Source organism: Rutilus rutilus (genome assembly GCF_951802725.1).
Source record: "Rutilus rutilus genome assembly, chromosome: 2".
Lineage (NCBI taxonomy): Eukaryota > Metazoa > Chordata > Actinopteri > Cypriniformes > Leuciscidae > Rutilus > Rutilus rutilus.
Genome location: NC_140210.1, coordinates 26,568,400 through 26,581,373, shown reverse-complemented (window position 1 = coordinate 26,581,373; position 12,974 = coordinate 26,568,400). Strand labels below are relative to the sequence as shown.

The following is a 12,974-nucleotide window of genomic DNA, read 5'->3' as shown; positions in this document are numbered from 1 at the left end:
GTGGGCAAACTACTTCCATAGTATTTTTTTTTTCCTACAATGGAAGTCAATGGGGTCCATCAATTGTTTGGTTACCGACATTTTACAAAATATATTCTTTTGTGTTCAGCAGAAAAAAGAAATTCATACAGGTTTGAAACAACTTGAGGGTGAGTAAATGATGACAGAATTTTCATTTTTGGCCGAACTATCCCTTTAATGGCGTGTAATAGGCACGCACTCAGCACCCCTAATCCTAACCAAGGGGTTTACAGTGCGCAGCATATGCACGCAAAAAAATATTTTTTGGCGTATAAATGGCACGAGAAATAAAATTCGTGGTATAGATACGCACTTTCATGAGATCGTGTTTCATAATCTGCTACTGGGCCGGCCCTCTGTCAAATTTTAAAACCCAGTGTGGCCCTTGAGCCAAAAAGTTTGCCCACCCCTGCCTCAGACGGTCCTCGGTCATTTCTCACCGAAAATATTTCTTTTTTTTTTTTAAATCACAGCTTCATCGGAATGTTATGAAACTTGGTGACTTTTATGGCATTAGGTATGTGAAAAACAAACAAACAATTGAGGTCATGATCCGAGCATGCTAAGTGGTCATAAAAAAAATAGTCACACTAGAGGTCTTCGGTCAAAAATGACCAACCCATAGGAAATTAATGGGAAATTGACAAATTTAAAAATTCTCCAAATTTTTGTGTGTACAATCTACAAATCGGCCACAATGCTAAAAAAAAGTACACCGCAGTAAAGGGGTGACACTCTACAACATCAAGAGTGCAAAACAGACACACACACCCACACACACACACACATACAAACACACTTTTATACACACACACACCAATAATTTTGATTACAAAAAATCTGTTTTGAATTTTAAAAAATCACAGCTTCATCGGAATGTTACGAAACTTGGTGACTTTTATGGCATTATGTATGTGAACACATAAAAAAATTGAGGTCATGATCCGAGCATGCTAAGTGGTCGTAAAAAAATAGTCACACTTGTGGTCTTCGGTCAAAAATGACCCCCATAGGAAATGAATGGGAAATTGACTAAAAACAATATATATTTTTTAAATATTATTTTACATAAAGTGTTATAATTGAATTAATTGAATTACAAATTCTGAATAAAAAAAATGGGTATAAAATTAGCTTCTTAGCAACACAAGCTTCTCTTTCTAACACAATGTTTAGGTTTGACTGTAATCATAATGCAAAAATTAACACTTTAAATCACTATTTCTAAAAAAATATATATCTAAAACTTGATAAGAAATAGTTTTTGAGATTGTTTAAATATATATTCAAATACTCTCACCAGATGGTGCTAATCTGCTTAAAACATTATTTTTTTGGAAGGCCTAGACTCTATGTTAAACTAAAATACTGCATAAAAAAAATACAAAATAAAAAAACATATATATATATAATTTTTTATTTTATTTTCAATGGCAAAAATAGACCATAAATATAGCATAAACATTAATAAATTTAATAAAATTATCTCAAAATACTAAATTAAAAAGAAAAAGATATTATAGAACAAAAATAAATTGCATTGGTTTTACTGGAATGGAGGAAGTTTCATTTTTAGGTGTCCGGTCACTTTTGACCGGGAAGGCCCAGGGTGTGACTCCGAAACGAAGACCTTCTGAGGGTTAAAAATCCCAGGATGTCCTTCAGAAAAAGAGGACAAAGTTGCTCATTGGCCTCTATCCATTATGGCCTCCTAATCATCCCCATATATACTGATTGGCTTCATCACTCTTTCTCCTCTCCACCAGTAAGCTGGTGTGTGGTGGGCGTTCTGGCGCAATATGGCTGCCGTCGCATCATCCAGGTGGATGCTGCACATTGGTGGTGGTTGAGGAGATTCCCCCTTCCATGTAAAAGCACTTTGAGTACCTAGAAAAGTGCCATACAAATGTAACTAATTATTATTATTACCACCCCACAACTTAACGGACTTAATGGATCTGCTGCTAATATCTTGGTGCCAGATACCACAGGACACCTTCAGGGGTCTTGTGGAGTCTATATACTATGTTCCAAATTATTATGCAAGTGACATATCTGTAGGATTTCAGTCATAACACATTCAGACTTTAGTTTTTCAAAGAAAGTGTTTGTTTGTTTGTTTTATTTCTCATATATTTGTAGATAACTGATATCAATCTCAGACAGGTTTGTTAAATAGTTTGCCAGGTCTTCTTAGGTAAAAGGAAAACCTACTCAAAAGGTTGTTCCACTTTAATAAGGAAGTCACAGTTCTCATGCAACATGGGGAGGAAGAAATATCTTTCTGAAGATGAAAAGCATGCAGTGGTGCAAAATGCATGAAAACAACTAATATTTGCGAAACCTGAATAGATATGATCAAACTGTCAAAAGATTTGGGAATGATTTACAGCACAGAAGAACTTTCTTTCAAACAAATTAATTGTATTAAACAGGTAAAAAAACAAACAAAAAAAAACACAGGTATTTGAAGCTGCTGGTGTCTCTGGAGTCTCAGGAACCTCTCCATGCAGGCTGGCAGTTGTGCATAAAGTTTCATTTTTTCAGCCACTCCAACTAAAGCTCACAAAGAGAAACATCACAAGATCAGACACACTGCAAAATTACTATTAAAAATTATTATTACAAATTAAAAAAAATATTATTTAAATAATCTCGTGAAAGCTTTTTGTTTTACAGCCCTGAAGCTCTAACTTGTAATTCCTTTTGATAATCAACAAGCAGTAACACAAGACATCCACTGGAGGACGACATAGGACTTACATTCCATTAGCCAAGATACGCTAGTTTGAGGCGCACTGTTAAATGTTGACTGAGAGTGAGTCTGTTTCTCTTGTAATTCTCCCTCCCTTCCTACAATCACCCCACCCTCTGTGCTAACACTCTTAAAGAACAGTCTACCCACGCGGCTCGCTCATCAGAGCTACAGCGCGCTTTCCATTGATACAGTTTCACGCGCACAGGGCATTCTCTCACTGAGGCGCGCGCAGATGCAGGCAATTGGTGTGCAGAATATTTCAGCGCGTAGTGATACATAAGCTTTAGGAGCCTTTTGCTAATTCATGGCACAAACTATATATTTTTGTTTTGTTTAAAATATTAATTGAATGCAATATCGTAAATAAATACAGTTTTACAGTGATTTAGAAAGCTACTTCTACCAGTTCTCGCGGGCTGTTTTGACAATGGATTTACAGAGAATGAATGAAACTCAGAACCCATTTTGGGAATGCTCAAGAACTCCTGGCAATTCCAGCGTGAACAGCTCTGCGTTAAGCGTGGAAGTTAACGCCACCTGTAACAATGCGTCAATAATTCAGAAATTCAAACCCACACGACCAAAAGGTGAGGACAAACCAATGCATGTCAACGTTTGCGTGTAATTTTATTGCCTTGTTATCTTATCTGTTATCTGCACATTTATTTATTTATTTTAGGTATTATTTTTATTATTGTTATTTACATTTCTGAGTCAAATGACGTTTTGACGATATAAAGAGCCAGTTTCTGTGTGAAAAACAACATGAAATGAAACGCTCAACACTTTGCTGATGGTAAAAATGGTCTTTTCCCCCAAACAAATTATTTATAATTTTTTATAGCTATAACAGTGTGCCTGAACATTAATGAAATAATTCCAAAAGCTACAACGCCCCAGCAACCACTATACTGCACATAGACACATTGAATAAAAAAAATATATATAAAAAAATAGCAGCTTGGTTTTCCCATAATGTTTGTGTGTTTATTTTTTTTAATGTGACCCTGGTACGACAAAACCCGTCACATGGGTAATTTTTTTGAAATTGAGATTTATACATCACCTGAAAGCTAAATAAATAAGCTTTCCATTGATGTATGGTTCGTTAGGATACGACAATATTTGACCGAGATAAAACTATTTGAAAATCTGGAATCTGAGGGTGCAAAAAAATCAAAACGTTGAGAAAATCGTCTTTAAAGTTGTACATTTATGTTTGTGATTGTGCTGCATTCACTCACAAAAATAAATGTTTTATATATTTACGGTAGGAAATTTACAAAATATCGGAACGGAACGGAACATGATCTTTACTTAATATCCTAATGATTTTTGGCATAAAAGAAAAATCTATCATTTTGACCCATACAATGTTGGCTATTGCCACAAATATACCCGTGCTACTTATGACTGGTTTTGTGATCCAGAGTCACAAATGCTCATTAAAATGTGTTTATTTTCTTTCAATAGTACATCAGTATCTTTAACATAACCTCTGTATTTTAAATAATAATAACATAGTCAATATTTTCCCTGTTTCAAATTATTTTAAGAACTACAAGAATGTCAGAGGTAATGGTTAGTGTTAAACCCCAAGAATGCTCTTTGCATTTTTCAGATAACTTCATCATAATAATCTTTGAACATACAAATGTGGTGTTTGCTAGGACGTGGAAAAATAATCATGGGTAAATATGGTCACTATACTTCAAAACCCTGACCCCTAGAATGACTGGTAGGCATGAGAATGATGGTCCTATTTCTAAATAACAATTTTGTTTTAAATGTATCAGTTTGTGCAAGGTTATGAATCATAGTGACACCAGTCAGGGGGAGTGTTAGTTTGGCAGCAGATTAAAACTGCCTGCAAGGACCTACTGGCTACAAGTATTCTGTCTATTCATTTCAAAAATCTATAATTTGATATATCCAATTTGACAATGATAGTAAAACCCCCAGCTGGGAATAAAAATCATTAAATTTGATTACATTTTTATGCACAAACACCCATAGCAGTTTCTTACCTGTGATTACAAAACTACTACAGCATTTCAGTCACCTTTTTCTAATTTATGGATCCAGATGATGGCGACTCACTCAATCGGGTGGTTTTGCTCTTTGAAAAGGTGGGGAGATTCTCATTTGAGAGAGTTCTGATGTGTTGACTTACAGTGTAAATGATGAAAGGTGGTGGCATACAGTTGGCAAGACAGTGTGATTCATGCATGAGCATAAATTTGAAGTAGTTTTAGTTGATATATATATATATATATAAAATCAGAAATGGTAATTACAGGATTGTAATGAACTAATTAGCTACAGATTCTCTGACTGGAGAAATCCCACTCTGGGTTGTGCCCAAGGGTTCAAGGTGTTGCTGCATGGCCATGTTTGCTAGATGGCTGCAAAGAGCTTCTTTCCCCACTGACAGAAATATCAGTTTATTCTGACAAAATATATATTTTTTTGTAAGCAGCATTTTGTATTGAAGAGTCTTAAAAGCGTAAACATCAACATATTTCTCATGTCACAGTATAGTCACTGACAGAGGTATAAACAAGCAAACTGGTCTTGCAAACCAATCAACCAATCAATCAATCAATCAATCAATCAATCAAACAAACAAACAAACAATCAATCAATCAATCAACCAACCAATCCCCCTATTTTAAAATGATAAAGTAATACTAAAAATGCTTCACAAGTACAACTGGCCATCTAAATCTTTGAATACATTCTCTCTCTCTCTCTCTCTCTCTCTCTCTCTCTCTCTCTCTCTCTCTCTCTCTCTCTCTCTCTCTCTCTCTTTCTCTCTCATGTACACACGTATGGAAAAGAAAACAACATTAGTTTTTGGAGAGGGGAGAAGCTGAGAAAGGTAGAAACATCTTAGGAAATAAGACAAACTATGGCAATTAATAATGACATCATGTAGAGTATGGGTCCAACAGTAGGTGGGGATATTTGACAACTGCTATTAGAAGCCACTTGCAAGTCCAAACACATGACTGTTTTCTGGAAAAAAGCCCAATAAAACCGCAACCCACAACAAAATTATTATTAGCAACTTTATGAAAAAACTAGCTGCTTATAATAAGAGGACATTGTAGTTGCCAGTAAAGGCCTTGGGACTGCATGTGTGTATTGTTGAGCTGCCATTATCATTGCCATGACGCCATGTCTTTTTCTCTAGAGTCTCTAGAGTCGTTAGTCACATTGCATTTGCTGCTCAAATGATTGGCTCAAAACTGTGCCTGTTGAGCAAGGTGCACTGAGATGAATGAGAATGCTAATGGATAGCTTATTTAGTTTAATGTGATCATTTAATATAGTTAGAGTGTTTTACCTATTTTGCGATGATAGAGATATGATTTTCTGAATGTTTGAACTATTGACTATTTGACTATTCGGAGAGAGGCGTATTACCCCACTTTATTTATTTTTTCCATATGTAAAAGGAGTGCTTTTCTAAAAACATGTCTTTTTAAATTCCACAATGAAAGGTTTAGAGTAAACATTAATATTTTTCTGATAATATTTCACAAATCTCTCACGCTCCACTGACTTGCTGTCTTCTCCGTCTTGCTCACTCCACTCCACTCCTCTCCTGTTTCTTTTTCTATTTCTGATCCTGATATTGGCTTCACCATCTCTTGCCAACTACCTGATTGGAGTGTGAAGTGCAGCATTTTAAGATAAATCACTCAGTGTCAAGGGGGAGCCCACACATATCTTGTTTCATCACACCTTAGAGCATTCGAGGGTTGTTGGTTCTGCTGGGGCCCCTGTCTGTTCAGGGCCTTTAGAATCATCCCAACCTTCCTCGCTTGCCGCTGGCTAATTGGTCCCATCATGCACTGCTGCAGCATGAATAAATTATGCGGTAATATAGTATCACTGTTTGCTGGCTTTAAATGTATGTAGTTGTTGTTGTTTTTTGTCTTAAAATTTTACAAAATATATATAATAAGCGAGTACATCATGAATCCAAACCATGTTTTTGTCTTATCCTGAATCACTACAGTGCACCTATAAGTGTATATATTCGGACTATTTTAGACTGGTACGGGTCATACCACTGTGGAATAGCCCAGTACCTACGTGACTCGTCATAGACATAAACAGAGAGAAGCAGCTCCGGCTAAATGTTCTTCCGCAAGACACATGCAGTTCTGTTTATTAACCGCTAGAGTGCCAAAAGTTACAGACAGCAGCTTTAATGTTTGTTATTTGTTGTGGGGTGATGTTATCTATGTTAATTGTTGGGGTCTATATGCATGTATATGTTCTTCAGAAGCAATAGTCATAGAGTTAATTACAGGAGCCTAAAGCCCTTTCAAATGCAAGACTGTTGTGTTGCCTTGATACGAATTTATTGGCTGAACAGGATATTATGCATTTATTGAACAAACAAATAATTCAAAAAGGTTAAATAAAGAAGTGTTACTGTGGACAATTATTATTATGTTTTATAGGGTTGACTGTGGTGTAGAGAAAAATGAGCTCATTATTTACTCAGTAAGAAAAATAACTGCATTGATTTTATGGTTGGATGCTTAAGCTGTGTTGCTGTCTTTGGCTCTGAAATTGAACTGAGGCGCTTAACATTAGACTTTGGCACTGTGCCTGAATAAAATGGCTTTAATTTTTAATTGGCTTCAAATGACAGCAAATCCTTTTACTCAGTCTAATTATGTGACATTCTAAAAATCACAGACTTACAGACTCACATTTACTCATTTATTTATCAAATTAAGAAGGACCTATTCATAATTCTGGCACAAGCAATGCCTGAATACCATTTCCAGAATTCCAGAATAAGTAAAATTCATGAAGAAAGCAGCTGAACTGACCAATGAATAAAACATCATAAAGATGAATTATTGAAATACATACATTGTTGTTTGCAAGGACAATCACGGCAAAAAATAATAATTATTCAGACTTTGCTTACTGCAAATAGAATGCCTCATATGTCAGGTGTTGGTTTAGGAAAGGGTGAGTAGTGAGTATACCACCCCGTGAAGCAAAAACACAGTCCCGGCTGTTATGCTGCCTTCACGTGCTATATGCAAATTTCCTTTGCTTTCCACTGTTGAAGTCATAGAGCTGCTCGATTCTGGATAAATTGAGAATACATTTTTTTGTTTGTTTGTTTAAAATAGAGATTACGATTGTCCCTGATTCTGAATAGACAACTAAACAAACCTGCCTATTTAAAAACATATTTAATTGATTTTAATTAATTAATTAATTATTATTATTATAAATTGGTTTGAATGAATGATTCACTCAGAATTCACTTGTTTTATTACTGGATGAATCAGCATTTTTTTAAACTATTGTCTACAATATTTTATGCTCCTGACTGCAATGACACCTTTTACTACACTTTTTGGAATCAGCGACTAACAGCTGGATTTTAACACGTGAGCTCCCAAATGAGCATGGGAGTCTTTAAAAACAGCAATTAATATTTTTGAACTTTCATTCAAGTTGCTGTTAACTGTCCCATTGAAACAGCTCTTCTCATAAACCATGTTATTGAACAAACTGCTTATGATTATGCTGTTATTTGGCATTTTTCTTTGTTTTCATATCTCTAAATGTATGTTTTTGTTTTGCAATGTACATAAGCTCTGTTTAACTAATTTGAACTGATTTGTGTACAGATCCTTTGAAACAGGAGACAAAGCCTTTGATCCTTTGAACTCACCAGTTTCATCAGTTTGAATGTTTACTTTGTTATTTAAAACTTTAGATGATATTTATTAATATGATCATAACTAAGACAATTGTTTTTCAGTTCTACTTTTAGAATGAGCTAAATAAATTATTTGAAGTTATAATTATATATTACAATAAATAATATGTTCTAATATTACATTGTTATTAATTTACATTGATATGTTACATATAGAAATATGCAAGCAAAAACAATGCTTGTCCCCAAAACACTGCTTGCATACAGACAACTGGCCTCCTCACACTCCACCCTGCAAAGACCGTGCTGGTGAACCAGCTTCACCAGCTCTGATTTGCTTGAGAGAAGCATTAATATGCTGACCAACCAGCTAGAACAACACTAACCAGCATAAACCAGCCTGGACCAGCATGGAATTCATGCTGGTTTATGCTGGAATTTTTAGCAGTGTTCACTATGAAATGTAAGACAAAAATAATGTTTTCAAAGGCAAACACATTATCTTTTGTTTTGGTGTAAATTAATCACTTAACACTAAACTGTAAATAATGTAAACCACTGGGAGACCACTGATAGTTGTCATTCACTGTATTGCATTAACAGAAATCCAGTTGATATAAATAATTATAGTAAGTATTTTTCCAAAATTAAGTATTAATAGTGTTTTTGTGCTGTGACCGTGGGGGCGGGAACATGTGTGACGCAGCTATGCGTACTTACTAGACCATCTCATTCTGGCATAGCTGTTTCATACATGACAATGTCTCGGTTACGAATGTAACCCTCGTTCCCTGAAGGAGGGAACGGAGACGTGAGTCGGATGTTCCGTACTGATTGGGATCGCTTTGAGAGACCAATCTACTTCAAGTGTAACAAAACGAGCCAATGCACATTGGCATGCGGTAATTGCATCAGCTGATTTGCCTCACAGCATGAGCATATAATGAGCAGCAGGTGCGTCGTGGAGATGGGACAGGGCTTAGGCCAGGGAAGTCCACTGATGTTCCGTATGACCCACTTAACAAACTTGGATAATACTGGGAAAGTGTGCCCTTTCGGTGGAAAGGGAGATGCTGCGGAAGCCACATCCTGCCCGTAGGGAGGTATAATGTGGAAGTTACACATATGGACTGGGCGTTTCCGGGCAGTACAACATATGGAATGTTACTGAGGTGGCTCTGGCCTATAGCAGGGGGGAGACAACACCGGTCAGGGACGGCAGAGCGGCCTCTGCCAAGGAAAAGACACAGGCTCGCCGCAGGAAGCCATACCGTGGAAGAATACACATATGGGATCACTGTAGGGATCACAACATATGGGACCCAGCCTAGCACAAGTTCCACCAATGCATACAAGTGCTAGGCCTGCCATCGGCCTGACACTCCGCCACGTCCGACTGCCGAGGGGTGTGGAGGAACTCAACAGGGTTCGGCTAACGGGGAACTCAACTGGAGCAAGAATGGCGCACGTATCCAGTCCATAGGAGGGGAATGGCGCAGCAAGCTGACACTTTGAGCGGGGCCTATGGTGTTGACTGGCTTCTATGAGAAGAGTGCACACGGGAAGTTACCGGCTCGACACAAAGGCTATAGAATCTAGGGAACGTGTTTGGTGTCGCCCAGCCCACAGCTCTACAGATATCTGTCAGCGAGGCACATTGTGCCCAGGCAGAAGCGAGTGGAGTGGGCTCGCAATCTGAGGGGGCATGGTGCGTCTTTAAAGTGGTACAACAAGACGATGGCATCCACTATCCAGTGGGCCAACCTCTGCTTGGAGACAGCCTTTCCCTTCTGCTGGTCTCCTTTACAGACGAAGAGCTGGTCTGACTTTGCGTTCTGTCCACGTACAGGTGCAGAGTGTGGACGTGACAGAGAAAAGCCAGGGCTGGGCCTGCCTCCTCCAGGGGCAGCGCTTGCAGGTTCACCACCTGGTACCGAAAAGGAGTGGTAGGAACCTTGGGTCTCAGGATGACGTGAGAGTTGGTCGGCCCAAATTCCAGGCACTATTCGTTGACCGAAAATGCGTGCAGGGTCCTACCCTCTTGATAGAGGCCAAAGCAAGCAGGAGAACTGTTTCTTAACTCAGCTGTCTGCAGTGGCTCAAAGGGACGTCTCTGCAGTGCCATCAGCACCAAAGATAGGTCCCAAGAGGGGATAGAGGGGGGCGAGGCGGATTCAGTCTCCTCGCGCCCCTCAGGAACCTGATGATCAGATTTTCCATCAACTGCATCGTGATGTGCAGCAATAGATGCAACATACACTTTGAGGGTGGAGGGAGACAGCCTTCGCTCCAACCCCTCTTGCAGAAAGGGAAGCACGGTACCAATCGAACATCTTAGCTGAGGGTCCCCTCAGTCAGGGAAAAGAACACTGGCAATGGGATGAGTCCGGAGAAGCAAACAGATCTATCTGTGCGGCCCAGAAGTGGTCCCACATCAGCTGGACCACCTGGGGATGGAGTCTCCACTCTCCTGGGGCCACAGGCTGTCGTGAGAGCTCATCGGCGGCACGATATAGCAGGCCGGCGATATAAGTGGCACAAAGCGACCTCAGATGCTTCTGAATCCATAGGAGGAGATGGCGGGCGAGTTGTGACATGCGAGGGGAGCGTAGACCACCTTGATGGTTGATGTACGCAACGGTTGCAGTGTTGTCCGTACGGACCAGCACGTGCTTGCCAAGCAGTGGTGTTTTGAGGCGGCTCAGAGCAAGGTGTACTGCTAGCAACTGGAGGCAGTTGATGTGCCAATGCAGATGAGGGCCCATCTGGTGTTGGAGGCATCTTTGGAGGACACTTGTATGAGATAGTTGAGGATACGAACACCATGCTCTCTCAAGATGCGGGGCGACAGGGACAGCCCGAAGGGTAAGACTTTGTACTGATATGCTCGACCCTAGAACGCAAGTGCAGGAATGATCTCTGTTGCGAGAGGGTGGAGACATAAAAGTATGCGTCCTTCAGGTCGATCGTTGCAAACCAATCTCGGGGGCAGATGCATTTGAAAATGTGTTTCTGCGTTAGCATCTTGAACGGGAACTAAAGTAGGGCCCGATTCAGGACTCGCAGGTCCAAGATTGACCATAACCACCGCTTTTCTAGGTTACAATGACGAACCAAGACGGACTGTAGAAGCCAGTGGCAGATCAGAATTGATTCAACAAAAGATTCTCCGCCTGGCCCTCCTCCGGGGAAGAGCAGCTGTCTCAGGGCTGCTGAGTCGGGTGGCGCCGTCTTCCTGCGAAGGCTCGACGTCACAGTAGAGCTGGCTGTGGCAGAGTTTTTTTTTTCTTTTTTTTTCTTTTTTCTCGCAGGGGACTGACACCCTTGGCGACGAACAGACTGAGGGCAGCCCCCGAGTGATTCAGGTAGCACATCGGGGAAAGCTCTTGGTTACCTCAGCCTGATTCTGAACTGTGGTGAACCGCTGGACACAGTCTCCAACTGTGTCGCCGAAATAGGCCAACTCGTGAGATGGGAGCATCGAGAAAGCGAATTTGGCAATGTCTCGCACCTCTGCAAGGTTTAGCCAGGGCGCTTCTGGACCACCAGGGTGGACATCGTCTGGCCGAGGGCCAGCGCTGTGACTTTAATCATGGTTAGTCACCATGCGCAGCTCAACCCTGACTCAGAACTACCCTTGTGCATTATAAGTGTTTTGGCCTTTCACTGTACTTGCAGTGCTGTCTTTCGCTATAATCCAACACCAGCTTTGAAGAGGTGTTCCCCCGAAGAAGCAGACTTATTTTCTTCTTTTTTGAAGTTTAAACACACATAAGATTGCAGCACAGGAACAGTACAACCGCTCGGCTCCGAAGCAAAAAGCAAAGATGCGACGCACCTGCACTCACGTCGCACTCACGTCGAACGTGACCGAACTGAAAGGGAACTGCTCTCTCTGGGTCAGTGGCAGCACCATCACAGAATTTAAATGTTCGCCGTGAACATACTTTTCAAATGTTTAATAGACATAGCCAAATCATTTACATTTAGGAATAAGATCGTGTGGGTGCTTGAATCGAGATCACAATCTTTTAATGATTTATCGTGGAGCTCAATGAAGTCATAATTATGAGCTTGTCGTTCAAGTGCTTTTTTGTTGGAAAGAATAGGAATCATGGAGGAAACCAAATTTATTCTTATTTCCTGGGGAAGAATTATCAAAGCCAAAATGTATTGAAGATATTTAATTTTGAATAAATGGTAGCATCCCATTTGCTGATAACCATTTAAACATTCACCGCACTACATAGTCAGCTTGCTGATGATTCTGGAATTGTGGTCTAATACATGCCATTTTTGCTGTGTATAAAACACACAATATGCTTCAAATGGTTATTCATATTCGTAAATATGCACTACAGGGCGACAGGGACAGCCATAAGGGTAGGACTTTGTATTGATACCACAAACGAGCCATGATGGTGATTTGATGGGCATTATCCTGGTGACGATCGACGGACAAGCAGCCGCTGGAAGAGCCCCTCGAGC

At 39.7% G+C, this 12,974-nt stretch overlaps 1 protein-coding gene across 1 annotated transcript in view; it reads left to right on the top strand.

The window, feature by feature from the left end:
* The first annotated feature begins 2,940 nt into the window (after positions 1-2,940).
* cckbra (cholecystokinin B receptor a) overlaps positions 2,941-12,974 on the top strand; it is a 70,832-nt gene continuing 60,798 nt past the window's right edge. Inside the window, exon 1 of the mRNA XM_084395407.1 lies at positions 2,941-3,366. Within this exon, the coding sequence (XP_084251533.1) occupies positions 3,207-3,366 (160 nt within the window). The 5' untranslated portion in view covers positions 2,941-3,206. The remainder of the gene's footprint in view (positions 3,367-12,974) is intronic.